The following is a 23,259-nucleotide window of genomic DNA, read 5'->3' on the forward strand; positions in this document are numbered from 1 at the left end:
GGCCCTGCTGCACCATTTTTATCTTTCTCCTTTTGGTTGTCAAACAAGTCATAAAGAAAATTAACCTCACATTTAAAAAAGTTATATCCAAGATGGATGGTTTTCTTTTTTTTTTTTTACTGACCACTTTTCTAGCATCCTCCTAGATGCGCATGATCCCTCAAATATTTCACCTACAATAGAACTTGGACTGACCGGCCTGTAGTTTGAGTTAGTTTTTTTGACCATCTGCACAACATTTGCTATGTGCCAATCCAGTGGAATAGATCCCATCATTGTAGACAATGGATACCAAAAACTATTAAAAACTGGGTATAAGGTGCAACCTGGGGACATATATGAGTATGTAATAGTAGTATTGCTTAACTCCTCTGTTTATTACATAACCAGCACATGCGCACGTTTCGAGGCCATCATGCCCCCTCCTCAGTATTGACTGGGTAAACACATCAAGAGCAAACAGCAGACTTCTGACGTTTTGCCCTGGGGGATGTTTCCGCATTTTCCTGGAGAAGTCTGCTTCTAAATCCTGACATTATGGTTGTAAAACAAGCAAAAGTGCTGGCCAGAGAAGTTGAGCAGTTGTGTAGTCACATGTTCCCAGAGTGCGCCTTATACCCAGCTTTTTAACCATTTCTGTATTGATTGTCTATACGGCCACCTTGGATGTTGAAATGGTCAGTTGGGCACAGAGAACTCTCTCCTATTAAGGACCCAATAGTCCATACATCTTTTCTTCTTGTTCAGGTTGCCTGATCTCTTCTCTATGCTATCCTTGTCACAATGGAATCATTAAATATAAAGCAATGGTCTATCACATTACATAATTCCCTTAGGACCTGGATGTGTATGTCATCGGGACCTGGCGATTTAGTCTCTTAATTATTTTTTATAGCGGCTCTGCCCGTACTCCTGGGTTAGACTGGTGACAGTTAATGGAGAGTTTACTTTATCATTTTGTATTTTACCCGGCATTTCATTCTCTTTAGTGAATGCACTGGCAAAATAACTATTGAACAGATTCGGTTTCTCGTCGCCTTCCTTTACAATTTTTCCCTTGTTACTTTTTAAAGGTCCAGAACCTAGAGTTTAAATCTTTTTATTATTTACTAACAGAACAGTTTGGGGTTAGTTTTCTCTTTGGCAATGTGTCTCCGTCTCAACATTTGCTACTTTTATTAGATTTTTACATCATTTATTTTATCCTTTTTATGGGTTTTAGTACTTCTTCTCGTCCGCCTTGCTTTAGTAGTTAAATGGTTTCTTTTTGTTAATTGCCTATTTTATATCTTCATTTGCCACGTTGGTTTTCTGTTATTTGTAACCGTTGTATTACTGTAAAGCACGAACTGCTCACAGCCAGTATTTAAGATGCTTGTCAAATGTCTTATTTCTGCGGACTCTGTCCCAGTCAGTGAGGTGAAGGCGTCTCTAAGCTGATCTCGCACTCATTGATATGGCTAGTTAGTGTCAGATGCAGTGCAGTTACGCAGTATCGCGCACACATTTGCACACCCTTCCATTGACTTCTATATGGACCTAGGGTGCGCAAATACTCAGAGAGAGAGAGCGTGTTCCGTTTTTTATTTTCTGCGGCCAAAATCCTCACGCAAAATCCGCACATGTGAACGAACGCATTGAAATCAATGGGCCTATCACCGTGTATTGCTCACACAGATTGTGCACGCACAGAAAGTTCACGTAAAACTGGCCTTACAAAAGAGGAACGTCGGCTTCTACCTCATTGGTGTTTATGTCTTCCTCTTAAGTAACATTGGGGTGTAATGGGCTGATCCGGATGCATATGTAAAAGGTTAATGTTCCCACATTTGGGGTCGTTAGATATAAGAATGCAGGAAGATTCATTTTTTTGTATAAATTTAGTTTTTAAATTTATTACAATGAATAAAAAAATTTGGAACAAATGAAGAATTTTTAATTTCATGCAGTTTTGCTCCTTTTTCTCTACAAACCCATAAAATTCAGTTTCTCTTTGCCCTGTCCAGGGACCATAAGGCCCAACCTGTGCTACAAATATGGGAAAAGAGAGTAGCATTTAACAGTCCTTATGTAAATAAGAAATGTTGATGAGGAAACTTGTGTATCAAAGGCCTTAGTCAGCAGTTAAAGGGGTTGGCCCATGAAAAGATGGAGGCCAGATGAAGCAAGGCAGGACTTCTAATCAATTTTTGTATTTACATTTATTTAAACAAATATGTATGGCCCAGCTATTCCAGGGGGAATATTAGATTCGAGCCCCCTGCTGTCTTGTGTCCACCTCAGTAATTGTTCCCAGGTGGTCACACATGCTCCACTTTATGGGGGGGGGGGGGGGGGGGTGTCTCTGGGGTAGTGAGTGGCCACTATTGAAATTTTTGTGTGCTCTCAAATATTGGAAAAGATGCTGAGCTATTGATAAGAGAGCATGACAGCATTAATGTGTAGAGGTACGACTGAGGTGTGACCTCTTCCAAGCATCTACTGCATGAAGGTACAATCAATACGAGCTGATTTCTCAGACAAATCGGGATGTCCAAGTGAGTCAAGTTAACCCTTTCCAATCCACTGTCTGACCTCTGAGGACATTATGATTTAAGGCTGTACAGCTCCGATGTTGGAAGATATCAGTCGGGGTTCTCTTACTCAATATTGCCAGCCTCTCTGCTGTCGGAGCCTATCCAACGTGTCACCTCATGCAGTACTGGCTTTAGCCAGCAGATAGCGCTGTTGTATAACAGCAGAAAAAGAGTAAGCCCCCTAGGAAAACCAGGATACAAATTGGATTGGAAAGGGTTAGATCCTCCTATTTTGGCCGCAGTGTAGAGCGGCACCAGAAGGCCTACCAACCATTCCAAGAGTTCTCTGGAATGTTCTTTAAAGGGTTTGTCACATGAAAAATATTGCTTATAGTTAAATCTAAGCCGTAATTACAAGAAAGTTTTGTTTCTGCTTAATAAAATAATGTTTTGTCTCTAGATATTCCAGGACTATTATGAGAATAGCGCCACTTGCTGGTTCTGTTGAAGAGCCTTGCAGTGTCCAGTCCACCTCAGTAAATGCTCCAAGGTGCTCACAACGTCGTCTTACTATCTCTTCTGATGTCAGAGAAGCAGCCGCCGCTCGCCACCCAGGGATCCCGCATCCAGGTGGAACAGTTACTATAGTAGAAACAGCAGGTGGCTCTATTCTGACATTGGCCCTGGAACATATGGGGATTGTAATAAGTGTAAATGCAGCTATGGGCTGGGTTTAACTATAAGCTATATTTTGTCATGGGAGAATCCCGTTAATATGAATGTAGAATTGTTTTACTCCATATGTAGAAATGCAGCGGTCCCAGCGGGACCATGTTATGTTGAATCGATTGCATGCTGAAACTGATCTCTAAGCCATGACAATGTGAAAGGTTAGAGAGGACTGCAAGTTCTTCCTTATACAAGTCGGAGCTGCTGGAGGCGGTAAGTCCCTTTGTGTTGGGGACAAGCTCCTCACACTGCTCTACAGACCTTATTCTGGCTCAGGAGTAGAGAACCTGTAATACTGCCCTTACTGTAGAAAAGCAGTACTACAGTACACGGCTATTTAGGGCATGCAGCGGTCTACCAGTGACAAGCTGATTGGCTGGATCTTCCTACAGATCCGGAGCGTCCGTGGCCTGGTCTGCGCAGCCTGGTGTCCCCTTACAGTGACTCCCGGATGCCAGCATTGTATCTTGGGGCCAGTGCCACTGGAGGGGTGACTGCTGTCCGCAGCCTGATGGCCAGAGATAAGCTTTGCCATGTATTTTCAGTGATTCTGAGCTGTCTCTAGGAGGGCGGTGTGTAGCAGTGATGCCTGTGTGTTTTGCAGGAGCCGTCCGCTATGAACTCCCGGCTGCGAGCTTTGGGTGGAAAGATAAACAACATTCGAGCAACAGAACTTCCAAAGGAAAAAAACAGGTCAGAAGTGGTTTGCAATGTCCGCCTCCTGGATGGCTCTCAGCACAGTTTCAGAGCTAATGTAAGTTTTCCTCTAGCGCACCGAGACTAATGTGGAGGGACTCTCCAACATGACTGGAGCATTGCAGGGGCTGCGGGTAGTCTGTCCATACTTGATCAGCGGGGGTCTGATTCCAATGCCCACCTGGACATCAGAAAGGGAGCCGTGTCCCTTGTTTACAGCAGCCGTGTCCTGTAGACGGGGGTAGTTAAAGGGTTGTCCAAACTACTAATGGCCTAGTATCAAATAGATTGCCCGGGGTCTGTCCGCTCTCTGATTACTTGTTTGCTGGGTCGTGGGCTCATACAGTGGAGCTGATTTCTGCAGAAAGCAGACAGCTCTGTTCCCACTGCAGTGGACAGGCTTGGTATTGCAGGATGCAATTGGTGCGATTTAAATATGCTTTTGCATATATATTTTGCCTTCTAAGGCGCGTATTTGTCCCCACACACAAAAAAAGCACATCGTTTTTGTACATAGATACACAGCGAATATGCAGGTTTTCTGCATATGTTGTGCATATTTATGCAACTCCATTGATTTCAATGAGCTCTTGTGGTGCGCAAATGCACATAAGATGAGTCGCGTTGCCTATTTTTTCATGCAGTCACATATAGGGGTGAGCGAGCTAAAGGAGGTCCTTATCTGCCTAGCTCCCCACAACATGATCGCAGGGTTACACGGCAGCCCAGCACCTAGTAAAGGCTGGTAGGACTGCCATGCAGGACTTAAAGGGACTATATCCCCAAAAATAGTTTTTAGAACCAGATTGTGGCACATTTTTCCATTTTTCTTATTTGTTTTTATTTTCTGATTTGTAGAATGTTTTATTCTGTCTGTACGTGACGCTGGGGGTACATGTAACAGCATTTAGAGCTTTCGGAGATCTGCTTTACAGCAGCCTCATGGGCTGGTCACACAACGGATAGGAGGGGCCCACTGACTTCTATAGAGACTGTTCTAGGCATGCTCTATGACCTGCAGGAGTCATTGTGCTGGGAGGGGTGTAGGTGGTCGCAGCTGCTCACCTATTGTGAATGGTGGCTCCTGTGTTATGTACATATACACTACCGTTCAAAAGTTTGGGGTCACATTGAAATGTCCTTATTTTTGAAGGAAAAGCACTGTACTTTTCAATGAAGATAACTTTAAACTAGTCCTAACTTTAAACAAATGCACTCTATACATTGCTAATGTGGTAAATGACTATTCTAGCTGCAAATGTCTGGTTTTTTGTGCAAAATCTACAAAGGTGTATAGAGGCCCATTTCCAGCAACTATCACTCCAGTGTTCTAATGGTACAATGTGTTTGCTCATTGGCTCAGAAGGCTAATTGATGATTAGAAAACCCTTGTGCAATCATGTTCACACATCTGAAAACAGTCTAGCTCGTTACAGAAGCTACACAACTGACCTTCCTGTGAGCAGATTGAGTTTCTGGAGCATCACATTTGTGGGGTCAATTAAACGCTCAAAATGGCCAGAAAAAGAGAACTTTCATCTGAAACTCGACAGTCTATTCTTGTTCTTAGAAATGAAGGCTATTCCATGCGAGAAATTGCTAAGAAATTGAAGATTTCCTACAACGGTGTGTACTACTCCCTTCAGAGGACAGCACAAACAGGCTCTAACCAGAGTAGAAAAAGAAGTGGGAGGCCGCGTTGCACAACTAAGCAAGAAGATAAGCACATTAGAGTCTCTAGTTTGAGAAACAGACGCCTCACAGGTACCCAACTGGCATCTTCATTAAATAGTACCCGCAAAACACCAGTGTCAACATTTACAGTGAAGAGGCGGCTGCGGGATTTTGGGCTTCAGGGCAGAGTGGCAAAGAAAAAGCCATATCTGAGACTGGCCAATAAAAGAAAAAGATTAAGATGGGCAAAAGAACACAGACATTGGACAGAGGAAGACTGGAAAAAAGTGTTGTGGACGGATGAATCCAAGTTTGAGGTGTTTGGATCACAAAGAAGAACGTTTGTGAGACGCAGAACAAATGAAAAGATGCTGGAAGAATGCCTGACGCCATCTGTTAAGCATGGTGGAGGTAATGTGATGGTCTGGGGTTGCTTTGGTGCTGGTAAGGTGGGAGATTTGTACAGGGTGAAAGGGATTCTGAATAAGGAAGGCTATCCCTCCATTTTGCAACGCCATGCCATACCCAGTGGACAGCGCTTGATTGGAACCAATTGCATCCTACAACAGGACAATGACCCTAAACACACCTCCAAATTGTGCAAGAACTATTTACAGCAGAAGCAGGCAGCTGGTATTCTATGGAGTGGCCAGCGCAGTCACCAGATCTGAACCCCATTGAGCTGTTGTGGGAGCAGCTTGACCGTATGGTACGCCAGAAGTGCCCATCCAACCAATCCAACTTGTGGGAGATGCTTCTAGAAGCGTGGGGTGCAATTTCTCAAGCTTACCTCAACAAATTAACAGCTAGAATGTCAAAGGTGTGCAATGCTGTAATTGCTGCAAAAGGAGGATTCTTTGACGAAAGCAAAGTTTGATGTAAAAACAATGTTATTTCAAATACAAATCATTATTTCTAACCTTGTCAATGTCTTGACTCTATTTTCTATTCATTTCACAGTGCATGGTGGTGAATAAGTGTGACTTTTCATGGAAAACACAAAATTGTTTGGGTGACCCCAAACTTTTGAACGGTAGTGTAGATGACATCAGGAAGTGAATTAGATTCTGTACGTAAAATTTGGACGCTAATTCTTTGGCGCTTGGAATTGAATAATCGAGTTGGGACCCATTAGCTTTTCCTATTTATGACATATTGAATTCTCGTGCCAAATTTCAAGTTTCTATGACATTGGGAAGTGAGAAAATTAGATTCCGTACGTAAAATTTGGACGCTAATTCTTTTGCACTTAGAATTGAATAATGGAGGTGGGACCCATTAACTTTTCCTATTTATGACATAATCAATGCTCGTGCCATATTTCAAGGTTCTATTACATTGGGAAGTGAGAGAATTAGATTCTGTACGTAAAATATGGACGCTAATTCTTTTCCGCTTAGAATTGAATAATTGAGTTGAGACCCATTAACTTTTCCTTTTTATGACATAATCAATGCTCGTGCCAAATTTCAAGTTTCTGTGATATTGGGAAGTGAGAGAATTAGATTCCGTACGTAAAATTTGGACGCTAATTCTTTTGCTCTTAGAATTGAATAATTGAGTTGGGACCCATTAGCTTTTGCTATTTATGACATAATCAATGCTCGTGCCAAATTTCAATTTTCTATTACATTGGGAAGTAAGAGAATTAGATTCCGTACGTAAAATCTGGACGCTAATTCTTTTGCACTTAGAATTGAATAATGGAGTTGGGACCCATTAACTTTTCCTATTTATGACATAATCAGTGCTCATGCCAAATTTCAAGTTTCTATGACATCGGGAAGTAAGAAAATCAGATTTCGTGCGTAAAATTTGGACGCTAATTCTTTTGCGCTTAGAATTGAATAATCGAGTTGGACCCATTAACTTTTCCTATTTATGATATAATCAATGCTCATGCCAAATTACATTGGGAAGTGAGAGAATTAGATTCCGTACGTAAAATTTAGACGCTAATTCTTTGGCGCTTAGGATTGAATAATCGAGTTGGGACCCATTAACTTTTCCTATTTATGATATAATCAGTGCTCGTGCCAAATTTCACGTTTCTATGATATTGGGAAGTGAGAGAAATAGATTCCGTACGTAAAATTTGGACGCTAATTCTTTTGCGCTTAGAATTGAATAATCGAGTTGGGACCTATTAACTTTTCCTATTTATGACATAATCAATGCTCGTGCCAAATTTCCAGTTTCTATGACACCGGAAAGTGAGAAAATTAGATTCCGTATGTAAAATTTGGACGCTGATTCTTTTGCACTCGAATTGAATAATCGAGTTGGGACCCATTAGCTTTTCCTATTTATGACATAATCAATGTTCGTGCCAAATTACATCGGGAACTGAGAGAATTAGATTCCGTACGTAAAATTTGGACGCTAATTCTTTTGCACTTAGAATTGAATAATGGAGGTGGGACCTATTACCTTTCCTATTTATGACATAATCAATGCTCGTGCCAAATTTCATGTTTCTATGACACTGGGAAGTGAGAGAATTAGATTCGGTATGTAAAATTTGGACGCTAATTCTTCGGCGCTTCGAATTAAATAATCGAGTTGGGACCCATTCACTTTTCCCATTTATGACATAATCAATGTTCGTGCCAAATTACATCGGGAAGTGAGAGAATTAGATTCCGTTCGTAAAATTTTGACGCTAATTCTTTTGTGCTTAGAATTGAATAATCGAGTTGGGACCCTTTAACTTTTCCTATTTATGACATAATCAATGCTCGTGCCAAATTTCAAGTTTCTATGACATTAGAAAGTGAGAGAATTACATTCCGTACGTAAAATTTGGATGCTAATTCTTTTGCGCTTAGAATTGAATAATCGAGTTGGGACCCATTAACTTTTCCTATTTATGACATAATCAATGTTCGTGCCAAATTACATCGGGAAGTGAGAGAATTAGATTCCGTACGTAAAATTTGTACGCTAATTCTTTTGCGCATAGAATTGAATAATCGAGTTAGGACCCATTAGCTTTTCCTATTTATGACATAATCAATGCTCCTGCCAAATTTCAATTTTCTATGATATTGGGAAGTGAGAAAATTGGATTCCGTACGTAAAATTTGGACGCTAATTCTTTGGCGCTTAGAATTGAATAATCGAGTTGGACCCATTAACTTTTCCTATTTATGATATAATCAATGCTCGTGCCAAATTTCAAGTTTCTATTACATTGGGAAGTGAGAGAATTAGATTCTGTACGTAAAATATGGACGCTAATTCTTTTCCGCTTAGAATTGAATAATCGAGTGGGGACCTATTTTCTTTTCCTATTTATGACATAATCAATGCTCGTGCCAAATTTCAAGTTTCTATGACATCGGGAAGCGAGAAAATTAGATTCCGTACGTAAAATATGGACGCTAATTCTTTTCCGCTTAGAATTGAATAATCGAGTTGGGACCTATTAACTTTTCCTATTTATGACATAATCAATGCTCGTGCCAAATTTCAAGTTTCTATGACATCGGGAAGTAAGAAAATCAGATTTTGTGCGTAAAATTTGGACGCTAATTCTTTTGCGCTTAGAATTGAATAATCGAGTTGGACCCATTAACTTTTCCTATTTATGATATAATCAATGCTCATGCCAAATTACATTGGGAAGTGAGAGAATTAGATTCCGTACGTAAAATTCGGACGCTAATTCTTTGGCGCTTAGGATTGAATAATCGAGTTGGGACCCATTAACTTTTCCTATTTATGACATAATCAGTGCTCGTGCCAAATTTCACGTTTCTATGATATTGGGAAGTGAGAGAATTAGATTCCGTACGTAAAATTGGATGCTAATTCTTTGGCGCTTAGAATTGAATAATCGAGTTGGGACCTATTAACTTTTCCTATTTATAACATAACCAATGCTCGTGCCAAATTTCAAGTTTCTATGACATCGGGAAGTGGGAAAATTAGATTCCGTACGTAAAATTTGGACGCCAATTCTTTTGCGCTTAGAATTGAACAATTGAGTTGGGACCTATTAACTTTTCCTATTTATGACATAATCAATGCTCGTGCCAAATTTCATGTTTCTATGACATCGGGAAGTGAGAAATTTAGATTCCGTATGTAAAATTTGGACGCTAATTATTTTGCGCTTAGAATTGAATAATCGAGTTGGGACCCATTAGCTTTTCCTATTTATGACATAGTCAATGCTCGTGCCAAATTTCAAGTTTCTATGACATCGCGAAGTGAGAAAATTGGATTCCGTACGTAAAATTTGGACGCTGATTCTTTTGCGCTAGAATTGAATAATCGAGTTGGGACCCATTAGCTTTTCCTACTTATTACATAATCAATGCTCGTGCCAAATTTCATGTTTCTACAACATCGGGAAGTGAGAAAATTAGTGGCAATGATGGAAATCGAACGATTTACGTGGGCGGGGCGTAACTGTCGACGACGTTTGTACGCGTGCCATTTATCATAGGATAGATGTACTATGCCTATAATCCTCCCAGGAGTGTACTCAACAACTTCCCAAAGTTTCATGGCAATCGGATGAATGGTGTAGTAGCGCATAAAGGACAAACAGACAGACAAACGCACGCAGACAGACACACACGCATACATTCAATTTTACATATATAGATTACATACAGCCACTTAAAAACACACCACGTCCCGCAAAACGCCACAAGCCCCCAGACATCTACGTAGATGGCTAAATAAAAGAGTCGGGAGGAAAAAACTAAAATGGCAAAAAAAATGGCTGCCCTGTACAAGGAGCCGTCAAGATGAATGAGCATTCAATTTCTCTTTAGTTTAACGCTTTATATTATTTTTTCATGTCCCAAAAAATCCCTGTTTTAGTGTAAAAAAAAAATATGGCAAAACGTAAAAAAAACTGCACAAACTTAACACCATAAAAATCCCCCAAAATTTGGGAATTTATTTTAAAATCCTTTCAAAAATTAATAAAAGCTATAGAATACATAATGTGTCCCAAAGTGATGTCATTAAAAAATACTTGTCCCGCCAAGAACCCCTCATACGGCTGGGGCTACAGAAAGATTAAAAAGGTATGCAGGAATGCAGCAATGAAAACCGCCTGACACATTGTTGGTCAGGAGGGCCTGAAATGGTTCCATCAGTAAGGGGGTGATGTAGCCGTAATCAGGCGCCAGCATACACCATTGCCCGTCCATCACTACTTACTACCTTGTTGTCTTTCCGTGCTGTCTGTTCTCCAGGACTTTTGCTCCCCTCTTGTAAGCTATTATTTCGCACCTTTAGACATTTTTGTAAAAGGCCTGTAAATAGTGGTGCTTCTAGTATTGGAGTAGACTTTATACGTACCCTTTATTTCTATCTGTATCGGCTCATAGAGTCTTATAATTATTGTGCTTTTAGGACTTTTAATCATCATGACTTTTCCTTCGTTCACAATGATGCTTATAGTGTAAATTCCTGGATGGATATATTTAAAGGGGGGTTCTGGTCTATTTGTTTGTACTGATGACCCAACTCCCTGGGTAGGTCCTCAGTAGTAGATGGACGGGGATCCTTTTGTCCATCAGTTGCTTGTCCGGCCTGCTGCACACCTCCAGCAGTGGTCACAGGAAGCGTGGGCAGCACCGGATTCCCTCCTATTGAAATCAATGGGAATGCAGCACTGAAGCAGGCCGGATGATCAGCGGACTCCACCAACCACAGATGACCTAACCTTTGGATGGGTCATCAGTTCTAATAGACTGGAATACCGTTTAAAGACCCAGTATCCTGTCACCTGGGCAAACGCTTAAATGATTTTATTTACTTCACCTTTATTGGCCAATGCACTTAAAGGATAGAATCAGACGCGGCTGGAAAGGCTGTGATTAGTTGGACTGCTGGTCGCAGCCTTTGATGTATCTCATCCAACAGTATCTGTAAAGTGTTGCGGCAGTCCCGCAGTGTTCTACCGGTCTGTGTGAGCCGGCAGAGACCATGTATGGCAGTGAGCGCACTCCCGTGACCGTGTGTCCTTTGGACGTGGCCATGCACAGTCTGACTTTGTCCTTTATCTCCTTTTTAATTCCCCGTTCTGTTTCATAGCGGCTGTATATGAATCGCCGCCCCTGCGCAATGTACTGCGTATGGACAGTGTTTACATACACACCCATTCACGTGCACGGTATGCCGAGAAATGGAGCGCGTTGCCAACTTTACACGCAGAATTTACATGCTAATGTGAACGGATCCCTGGAAGTCCATTTACTTTCATTGCCCCATTCGCTGTGTGTCACGCGGCCGTAATACGTCCTGAGATCGCGGTCTTGTGAATGAGCCCCTATGTATTGGTGTAACGGTTTATTGCTAGGGTCAGTTAAAGAAAAGAATAATGATTTTCATCTATTTCCTCAACAAACATTTCATTGTGTTTAATGAGGTGGAAATAACAAGCAGACGAGGAAGACGATGGGCACTCCGATGGGCATTCCGATAGGCATTCTGATGGGCATTCCGATAGGCATTCTGATGGGCACGCCGATGCTTTCTGTGAGTGTGAATTCTGCGGTTTGCCTACGTTTGACGTTCCTCTATACCCTCCTGTCAGCCGGCAGCAGCATTAGCAGTGGAGTAATGCATGTTATGTCAGAAGCGTCTATAAATGGCTATATCCCGTATAAACAGACGTGTTGGCAGGCATGCTGGGCTCAGTAGTGTTGGAACGTATCTGGTGTGAAGCCCCGACTTCATGATGTCCTCTTTGTGTTAATGAGCTGCCGGCTCTCTGGACACATCGGAGGTCAGGGCCTCCCTGGGGGTTGTTGCTGTGCGGTCCTCGGTGTACAGACACGTTGTAGGTGTCGGTGTATCGCCTGCCACCGATGCAGCCACTGACTCTAGCCCCCCCACACCGGCCAGTACTGTTCTATCACTGCTGCCTAGAGCGGTTCGGTGACCGCCGGCAGCCGACACTGGCATCTCATGAAGACCTGCAGGAACTAGTCACGGGTCCCCCTATATATGTCCTAATAAGAGTTTAATGGGAACCCGCGACGGAGCGGGCGCCCCCTGTTGGATTCCACAGCAAATACCGCCCATAGCACGCAATGGAAAAGTGATTCTTCACGCACACGAGCGGAAACTACCTGCGGCTCTGCTCACAGAGGAAAGATCACTGCGTGCTCCATTTTTGCGCTGATTTTGCACAGACAGCTTCCATTGAAGTCGTGGAAGTTGTCCAATCCATGGCCCTTTCACAATTGACATTGCGGAAAGGTTGCAGGTTCTGTGTCATTGTTAGGCGATGATGCGGAAAAAGCAGAGGCTTAAAAAAAAAAATAATCTGCATAGCGCATGTCTGACGGCTCGCCATGCGGACCATCCGCAGTACAGATTGAGAAAAAGAAGAGCAGGTGCGTTTAGACGCCGCCGCTGCCAGGATGGATAACGCGGTGCAGGCGGACGGAAAGCCTTTTTTTTTTTTTTTACAGCGTTGTTCTATCAGTGGAAGCGTCCCAGGAAGCTGATGCCGACCGACTACCATTCCAGTGCCAGGGGGTTTCGGAGTCAACTCTGTGAATGGAGCCGTAGTACGGGTGGGACCGCTGCGTCACGCCCGGGGATGGGACCGCTGCGTCGTACTCCCTTTTATCTTCACCATCCCAACTGTCACATTAGATTTGTGACAATCCTCCCAAAATGTAACTTATTTTATACTTTGAATGTAAATGTACTTGCAGCGGCATGTATTCTCCTTATGTGCATTTTAAACCCTTTAGTGACATAACTGGTTTTAGTTTGTGGCTGTAGCCTTAAGGCCCATTTACCTGGAGTGATGATCGCTCAGACCACAGTGACAGCTTTGAGCGATCATTTTGCATAAACTATTAAGTAGCTACTCAGCTACTTAAGAGCAATTATGTATGCAAATGAAGCCTCAGCTGAATGCAGTAATAGCCGGAGGGTCTTATCTGCGCTCAGATCCTTGGTTCTCCACAGGAAACAATGCTATCAGCACTAACCATGGAGAACTGCTGATAAGGCTGAAGGACGATTTTTAGGCTGGACTGAATATAACGATCAGCTAGCAGTGCCTGAAAAGCGCACGATGGGCGCACATTTAGACGCAACGATTTGAGCGATCATCGCTCCGTGTAAACGGGCCTTCACAGTGGTCATAACTCTGGCTTTCTTTATAACTCTTTTCAATCCCATATGATGTATTTAATAGCTTTATTGCCCTCTAGAAAATATGTCACCATCTTTTTTACGGCGTTCATCATGCGGTATAAGTAATATGTTCGCCTCACTCTACGGGACATGACTTGTATAACAACACATTTGTGAAGGTTTTCTTGTGTCTTACTACATGCGCACCACATTTGGCCTCACGCACACGTGTGGATTTGCATTGCGGAATGTGGAGCAGGCGACCGCCTCCGGATTCCGCAGCAGATACCGCCCATAGCAGCTATGGAAAAGTGATTCTTTATGCACACGAGCAGAAACCAACTGTGGTTTCCTCTCCCGGAAGAAAAATCGCAGCATGCTCCATTTTGGGAAGATTCCACGTGGACGCCCTCTGATCCACGGCCCTTGACATTGCGGACAGATCTTGGATTCTGCATCAAATGACGCAGGAAAAGCAGGAGTTTAAAAAAAAATCTGTACTGCACATGTCCCTCAGTGAGCCGTGCGAACCAACCGCAGTACAGATGAAGAAAAAGAACAGGTGCGCGTGGACGCTGCTTCGGCCAGGCCCGCATTTCCGCATGCGTAATCTGACCCAGCCGCATGCAGCGGCCTAAAGGCTCATTTACACCGCAAAGACAGTCTTTCAAACGATTAAAAGATTGACAGTTCTAGCGCTCATTTTGCATAAAGTGCTAATGGACACTAATACCCATTAGCACTTTATTCGCTTCATTTGTGTGTTAATGAGCCTTTAGGAGCTGTTTGCAGAACACAGCATGTGGTCTGAGCTCTGCACACAGCTCCATGGTTCTTCAATGGGCTGTCGTGCAGAACACAGCGTGCCGTCCCTGCTATCACTTCTTCAGCTGAAAGATGGATTTTAAGCCCACCTTAAAGTCCTGGTTCAGACGAAGAATAAACGATGGCAGTGTTTACACACATCGATTATCCCGCATATGCCATTGTTGGAATGAATTTTGAGTGATAATCGTTGCGTGTAAATGGGCCTCAAGGCTGTTAAGTTAGTGGGATGCCTGCTGCATGGTGCTCTGTATTACTAGGCTGAGTGGGCAGTGTAAAAAATGCAGGATTCCTTTAAAAATGGATTGTCACTGCAAATTTAGGAAAAAAAACCATCAAAAATTCTTTAAAAATGTTTAACCCAAAAGTGTGATCGTTATAAAACTTCATTGGGGTCGGCGAGGAATGTTTTTCCCTTAAATGGGGAAAGTTGGCTTTTAACTCATTGGGTTTTCTCCTTCCTCTGGATCAACATTGGGGGGTAGCAGGATGACCTGGGTAGCCGTGTCTTTCTTCTGCTGGCGTCCCCCCGTAACACGGGAACGTTCGCACACACCAAGCTCACCCGTTATGTCTCCCCATTGTGCTTGACTGCATCCACCGTGTAGACTGGAGTGATGAGCGAGCGGACGGACAGTGGGCTAACTAAAGATGGCCGCCTCTACCTCACTGTCTCCCCAAAAATATTGAGAAACACAGGAAATGTTAAGTAGCAATAGCAAAATAGAGATGTGGCCCCCGAGGGCCGTGGGGCGTCGCTAACGGGGGCTCCTTTTTTTCCTGTAATAACAGTGCTGTTTTCTTTGTAGAAGCAGGAGAACGGCGGCGCTCTGCTGGACGCGGTCTTCAGTCACCTGACCGTCAAGGAGAGGGACTACTTTGGCCTGCAGCATAGTGAGGATTCACCGGACTCGCACGTGAGTTATCACCACAAGGTCCTCCGGTAGGACTGCGGGGACACACCAGTCTGTCAGGGCCCACCAGCAGTCTGTCAGGGCCCACCAGCAGTCTGTCAGGGCCCACCAGCAGTCTGTCAGGGCCCACCAGCAGTCTGTCAGGGCCCACCAGCAGTCTGTCAGGGCCCACCAGTAGTCTGTCAGGGCCCACCAGCAGTCTGTTAGGGCCCACCACCAATCTATTAGGTCCCACTAGCAGTCTATTAGGTCCCACTAGCAGTCTATTAGGTCCCACCAGCATTCTATTAGGACCCACCAGTAGTCTGACAGGTCCCGCCAGCAGTCTATTAGGACCCGCCAGCAGTCTATTAGGACCCGCCAGCAGTCTATTAGGTCCCGCCAGCAGTCTATTAGGTCCCGCCAGCAGTCTATTAGGACCCACCAGCAGTCTGTTAGGACCTACCAGCAGTCTGTTAGGGCCCACCAGCAGTCTGTTAAGGCCCACCAGCAGTCTGTTAGGACCCACCAGCAGTCTGTTAGGACCCACCAGCAGTCTGTTAGGACCCACCAGCAGTCTGTTAGGACCCACCAGCAGTCTGTTAGGACCCACCAGCAGTCTGTTAGGACCCACCAGCAGTCTATTAGGACCCACCAGCAGTCTGTTAGGGCCCACCAGCAGTCTGTTAGGGCCCACTAGCAGTCTGTTAGGGCCCACTAGCAGTCTGTTAGGGCCCACCAGCAGTCTTTTAGGTCCCACCAGCGGCCTGTTGGGGCCCGCCAGCGGCCGGTTGGGGCCCGCCGGCAGCCTGTTGGGGCCCGCCGGCAGCCTGTTGGGGCCCGCCGGCAGCCTGTTGGGGCCCGCCGGCAGTCTGTTGGGTCCCGCCGGCAGTGTATTTGGTCCCACCAGCAATCGATATCTGCTCGTGTGACTGGCCCCAGGATTTCTCTTTGCATAATCTTGTTTTTCCCCATTTTATAGGTTTTAGTGCTGCTTCATTGCCTTTTTGCTTTCTTCTTGTTCATTGCCCCCTTACGTCTTTATTAGGCCACATAGGAATAGGAGGGAAGCCAAATCCTCTTATTCCCGTGGGTTATGTAATGCTCACGGCACGTAGCCAAGATGCATATAAGCTGCCCCATTGTCTGCACTCTGTTGGGGTCGAAACAGTTTATCGAAAGATTTTACATTGAAAATTCACAATTTTCTAACTGAAATCCCCACACAGGGGGCACAAACTATTCCAGGTAACCCAAATCGAAATATGATTTCAAAGATTTACAAGAACTATTTTTATAATCTTTCCATAGCTGTAGAAACTCCAGGAACTAGTAGGAAACGAGTAAAAGCGGGAATGGTGAGGAGGTGGGGCATGATTTGGGAGATAGTGGTCACTAGTATAAAGGTAGACTGCACTGAGGGGCATGGATGAATAAGAGCATTATTACATCATATGAGTGGACTTCATGTATAATGTCATTAGGATGCTGACGACCGGGAGACTCCGAATGAGACCGGTGGTTGCCGAGTCAGCAGACAGGCCTCCAGCCCATCCCTGCTAGTTGCATGAATTATCTACTAAATCAGCATATTTCATACTCTGCATCACTGTCAAAATTTGAAGGAATCTTCCACTTGGAAGCAATATGTTTCTGAGCTGGCATACATATACATTAGGGCAATTTATGAGTTTGGCTGCGCAGCCCTGGAGGTTTGTCACCTAGGAGCAAACATGTGGAAATAATATCCGGAGGGCCCTGGAAATCAGGTGATTTATTTGGTACCAGGAGTCTGAAACCATTGGACAGGTCCGCCAGATATGGACATGTGACCTATGGCAGAACACGCTTGGAAACAAAGGGGGAGCTATTGGGAACGATGCCATGAAGTCATTGGGGTACCAGATGAAAGGGGGGTGGATATAAAGGTGTAATCTAGCCGGGGACGTTAGGTTGTCCAGATGTCTGCCAGCAGCCTGGAGAAAAGTATTGTATCGACTAACAGACACTGTGTGTGGCCAATCTATCTGGGCCCGATGAGGTCTGGTAAAGGGCTGAAGACTAGATTAAAGCCCCCTAGCCATACACCTGAAAAATGAGATCACGTTGAAATATTCCACGAATCTCATATCAGGTGGGAACAGGGTTTCATCGAGGCGCGTAAGAATTTTAGAAGAGTTAATGATTTTCCATAGAGCGTGCCTCTCAGGATTACAGAACAACCCCATGTGTCACTAAATACCGAATCAACTGGGAAAGGTACGGTGTTACGGAAGAGGAAGAACAACCTGATGTTCTCTTAGGGGCAGAGGATAGGTAAACGAGACTGTATTGTGGTTGGAAGTGCCTGGGATAGAAGGTGGAGGAGAAGAATCTTGTAGACCTAAGATGTCTGTTCCTTTTCCTATATAAGCTAGCAAGGCACGTCTCCATGTGTCTGAGGAATTGAATCCCCTTACATCATGAGCACCATGGTGGGTATACACATACAAGCTTACATATAGATCCGCTCCAGTAAAAAGGGTCAGCGTCAAAGACGTAGGATCAGCCACCAGTAAAGTATATACAGGCTGGGATACAACTTGGGAAAGGCAGGAATCCAATACATCATGCCAGAAAAACATTGGAAGCAGGGATGAAACAGAACGATCTCCCTGCAGACCACTTTGTAGGGGGGTAGTAGTAGGGGGACGACTACTTACTGCTGCAGTGCCTAAAGGAGGAAACATTACTATTACGACTGTAAATCATAAATGCCAGAACTTTCAACTCAAAAATTCAAGTTATGTAAAGAGAGTAATGTCTGAGTTGGCCATTAGGTGAAAACCCCTAAAGAGATACTGGGCTCACCAAATTTCCAACCAGACTTTTAGGATATGGAAGGAGTATCTCATAGCCCCTTAAGTTGGTTCTGAAGCTGGATGGTTCAGGCTGGGTTTACCGCAGTGTTGGTGCCAACTGGTTGTCCAGTATGGGCCGGCTGTGGAGGAAGAGGTTGTAAGCTTGCTGGGTCTGGAGGAGAAGGGAATGAAATGCCAAGTGAAGTGAAGATTCTCTGATGACCTTCAAGCAAACTGTGTATGATCTAGAAATTTTCTGAAAATGGAGAGTGAAGAGGAATCCCTATATATTGCGGACATTCTCCTTTTAAAGCTCTGTAGTTATAAGTCACAACTCGTCTAGCTAGAGTGGCTGGCACGACATCTGCAAATAGTGGCTTGTGGTCGGAAGGAGAGAGCTTTCTGGTGGCGCAAGCAAGCCTTACAGGCCTCATCCTTGTGGAGCCTCAAGATGCCGGATATCTGGGTTAGCCGCTTTAAAGAGAGCTTGATAAATCTGCTCAATTTGGAAGCCAGTTGGTTCTTGTTGAGATATGGTAGAAGTGCCACAAATGAGCTTAAGTTTAACTCCTAGATACGGTTTTGGTTGGCGACGGTTTTGGGTTATTTTCTTTCTTATCTATATATTGTTTTATTCTGTAATTTTTATTTACTTATTTATGGAATTATTTTTACTATCTATGTCCCCCATGATGTCGCATAAGACCTCTGAAGGACATTCACATGTTTGTTTGTTTGCTTGTTTTTATTACACACTTTCCCACCGTAGCTGGAACGTCCATAGGAGCCGCAGTTACAGGGAACACACCCCCTGTAGTGACAGTAGTCTCTGGTACAGCTCTGCTATAGCAGGGAATCCCGGCGGTCATGTGACTCCTGGGCTACCATAGTGGAAGAAATACTTCCTCTTTCACTTTTACTACACATCGCTCATTGAGCGATGTGTAGTAAACAAAGGAGGAGGCAGAAAGGGTTAAAACCCACTTCTCCCTCCTCCTCTGGGTTATGAGCTGTGACTAACTGCTGACAACCCGTCCTGCTTCTGATTTATTACAGAAGCAGGGGCTTTAATTTTACATACGGCAGGGCTTAAAGCCCGGGACCAGGCACCGTATATTTACAGCGCCTGGTCCTTAATGGGTTAAGAAGCCACTAGATGATAGGAAAAGCTTGTATCATATAGAGCTTGTAACGTTGGGTTTAATTAAGAGTAAATCAGCAGGCTAACAATAGTGAAATTAAGCAAGGAAAGTCCCCCTTTTTTCACATACGCTTATAGCTTAATTCACCAGTCTGCTTCATGCAGAAGAAAAATGGGAAACATTTTAGGGATTTCCTTTCCTGTTAAGAATCTGGACTGCAGGACTCTTTAACAGACTCTTCATTTTGCTACCGAGTGATCTGGGGAGAATATTGTGGGCAAAAGTTAAGTCCTCTGAGTGCTGCTAGTGAGTTCTGTGGCAGTTATTATATCATAGAACCCCTCGCTCTCGCTCACGACCTGAAGGCTGGTTCAATTCCCGCGTGGTTCAGGTAGCCGGCTCAAGGTTGACTCAGCTTGCTGGGGCGTAGTAAATAAATTACCTGAAAGGGCTGCAGAATAAGTTGGCGCTATACAAATAACAAGATGTATTTGTTTATTTTATATGTCATTTATATGTGAGAGCCCCAGGTGGTCACGTGGGCATGAGGTCCTACAGTGTATGCACCACTGTAACACCACTCTAACTCCACCAAAAGAGTGCTCAGCTTCTGGGAAGAGGATCCTAGAATGGTGGAGTTAGAAGCGACTTCCAGGGTCATCGGGTCCTCCAGGGTCATCAGGTCCAACCCCCTGCTCAGTGCAGGATCACTAAATCATCCCAGACAGATGTCTGTCCGGCCTCTGAAGACTTCCATTGAAGGAGAACTCCCCACCTCCCTTGGCAACCTGTTCCACTCATTGATCACCCTCACTGTCTAATATCTAATCTGTGTCTCCTCCCTTTCATTTTCATCCCATTGCTTTTAGTAAAAACTCCATCCAGTTGTTGCCTTTGGTCAGATTTGAACCTACAACTCTAGCACTGCAAAGCACTAAGAATTGCTCCACCACATGTTGTGGCGCTCTACAGCAGGAAAGCCACTTCTGAGAACCCCCTTGTGGTGCCTGCGGGAGCAGTCCAGGCCGGCAAGCAGCATGCACCAGCTGCAGATATCAGGATCACCGAGTCCTGCACGCCGCCTGCTTCCACCTTCATCCTCTAGAGCTATTATCTTTCTCCTCCACACAGGATGGCCCTCAGTGTCGCAGGGGAGAACCTGTGCTTGACCAGAGGGAAACTGGCAGGGGCATTGCTGGTGATTTGTGCTGGCATCAACGCTGGTAGATGGATGGCTGCAGGTGGATGTAGCAGTGAGCACCATGGTCCTCCAGCTGGTTTATACTTGAGCCCGTAGCTGGAAGTTTGTTAGGCTGCAAATGTTCTAGTTTGTGGGTTTACCTAATAGACCCCTCCAAACCATCCTGGGATGACATAAAGTCTATAGATGGCACCTAACAGGGGGTTAGGGCTTGGATAAAAGACAGCTAGTGATGGATAGGTAAAGCTAAGGAGCTCCGGGGATGTGCCGACCCTCCTCTTGGTGCCTAGCCACGTCTCCTCTCTGCTCGTATAAGGACATTGTCCCTGTCAGTAAGATTAAGGACATCTCTAAGCTGATCAGACGTCTTGAAATGTAATGTTTGTTTGTGGTGCCCTATAAAGCACCTTATTGAAAGATAGTTGGAAATGTATTCTATTATGCTCAGTATTGGTGCCCCCCAACCTGCACCCTTGTTACGCTTTCAGGTCTGTAGGGTAATAGTAAGTCCAGAATGGCCATCTCACTAGTTGGACCTGGCACACGTTGGGAAAGGTAATTCTCTCCTCTCCATCTTCCCTCACCTCCCAACATAGTCATACAGCCCTCTGGAATCAGGATCCTCAGACAGAACAGGTTTTGTTCTCCTCTCTGGCTACTTACAACTTGGAGTGTAATAAACAATGATGCTGCACTCCCCTGTGTGTCTGGGGGCCACAAAACACTAGACTGCAGGACGGTGGAGACGCCCCTAGGGGACATGTCCTCAGAAATAAGAGTACAGACAGTGCACTCCATACGGACAGAAGGATCTGGGCGCGGCATGTTGTTCAGACAAAGTGCTTTCTTCTATTCAGTAAGGTGTCGCCCTCCTCTTACTTGTATTGTAGCGGCCGCACGTCGAGGCCGACTCTCCACAAGCTCCCTGTAAGTCTGCGCAGGAATAGCCGCCATTCCTCGTGCCAGGCTGTGAGATTGTTGTGAGGATGGGCGTGGGTGGCGGGGTCGTACCCGTTGCTGCAGTGCGCTACACAGGCGTTCAATCGGATGAATGAATATTACAAAATGAGCAGCTGTTTATTTTATCCATGCCCTTCCCAGCATGCTGTGCGGCAGACTCAATGTCCAAATACTTTTGTCTATATAGTGTGTATATAATATATATTAGTGTATGAGGCATTTTTAAAGCCCTCATGCCCCAGGGCATACATAATAATAATAATAATCTTTATTTGTATAGCGCCAACTTATTCCGCAGCGCTCTCAGGCATGGATAAATGCAAAACAATACAACAATTACAATGTGAGATACATTGGGTTAGACACATATGGGTTGAGGGTGGTACAGGAGGTGCAGGGGGTGGGGAACACAGGAAGTTTTATGTACAGATCATTTATCAGAAGGCAAACAGGGTGGAGCACCATAGGGAGGGGCGAGGGACTAGGTCAGGAGATTTGGTATGCTTCCCTGAAGAGGTGCGTTTTTAAGGCACGTCTGAAATTTCGTGCATCGGGAATTGTCCGGATGCCTTGGGGTAGAGCATTCCAGAGGATGGGTGCTGCTCTAGTGAAGTCCTGTAGGCGAGCATGTGAAGTTCGTATTATAGGGGTGTTTAGTCTGAGTGTGTTAGCTGATCGGAGTGAGCGGGCTGGGTGGTGTACTGACAGTAGGGAGGTGATGCATGGTGGTGCAGCGCCATGCAGAGCTTTGTGAGTGAGGTATAGCAGTTTAAATTTAGTTCTGCAGTGGATGGGCAGCCAATGCAGCGACTGGCATAATGCAGAGGCGTCTGAATAATGACTGGATAGAAAAATGAGCCTAGCTGCTGCATTTAGTATGGATTGGAGTGGAGCGAGTCTGGTGCGGGGGAGGCCGATGAGCAGCGAGTTGCAGTAGGCAAGCTGGGAGTGGATGAGGGCAACCACGAGCGTCTTTAGCGTGTCCGTGGTTAGGAACGGACATATTTTAGCAATATTTCTGAGGTGCATGTGGCATGTTTGGGCCAGAGATTAAATGTGGGGGCTAAAGGAGAGGTCAGAGTCCAGTGTGACCCCAAGGCATCAGGCATGCCGTCTGGGGGTTATGATGGTGCCAGACACTGGAATGGAGATGTTGAGGTGAGGTCGGTTAGAAGGTGGAAAGACAAGGAGGTCAGTTTTAGAGAGGTTTAGTTTGAGAAAAAGGGAGGACATAGTGTTAGAGACAGCGAACAGACAGTCGGTGATATTTTGGAGGAATGGTCCGGAGATCTCACGAGAGGAGGTGTATAGTTGGGTGTCGTCAGCGTAGAGATGGTATTGGAAGCCAAATTTGTGGATGGTTTGTCCAATTGGGGCAGTATAGATAGAGTAGAGAAGGGAACCAAGGACTGAACCCTGGGGTACCCCAACAGCGAGAGGAAGTGGAGCAGAGATAGAACCAGCAAAGGAGACACTGAAAGAGCGGTCAGAGAGGTAGGAAGAGAACCAGGAGAGAGCAGTATCCTTTAGACCAATAGAGTGGAGCATAGTGAGAAGGAGGTCATGGCCGACAGTGTCAAATGCAGCAGACAGGTCAAGGAGGATTAGTAGGGAGTAATCACCTCTCGACTTTGCAGTCATCAGGTCATTTGTTACTTT

At 44.7% G+C, this 23,259-nt stretch overlaps 1 protein-coding gene across 4 annotated transcripts in view; it reads left to right on the forward strand.

The window, feature by feature from the left end:
- The window catches only part of PTPN3 (protein tyrosine phosphatase non-receptor type 3), a 318,436-nt gene that overhangs the window by 57,437 nt on the left and 237,740 nt on the right, over positions 1-23,259 (forward strand). For 2 of the 4 annotated variants that reach the window (XM_066579095.1, XM_066579096.1), the window contains 2 exons: positions 3,850-3,999; positions 15,374-15,481. In XM_066579095.1, coding sequence (XP_066435192.1) covers positions 3,862-3,999; positions 15,374-15,481 — 246 coding nt within the window. In that variant the 5' untranslated portion in view covers positions 3,850-3,861. The remainder of the gene's footprint in view (positions 1-3,849; positions 4,000-15,373; positions 15,482-23,259) is intronic. The other 2 variants (XM_066579097.1, XM_066579099.1) reach the window with 1 other exon arrangement.

Source organism: Eleutherodactylus coqui, chromosome 9 (assembly GCF_035609145.1).
Source record: "Eleutherodactylus coqui strain aEleCoq1 chromosome 9, aEleCoq1.hap1, whole genome shotgun sequence".
Taxonomy (NCBI): Eukaryota; Metazoa; Chordata; class Amphibia; order Anura; family Eleutherodactylidae; genus Eleutherodactylus; species Eleutherodactylus coqui.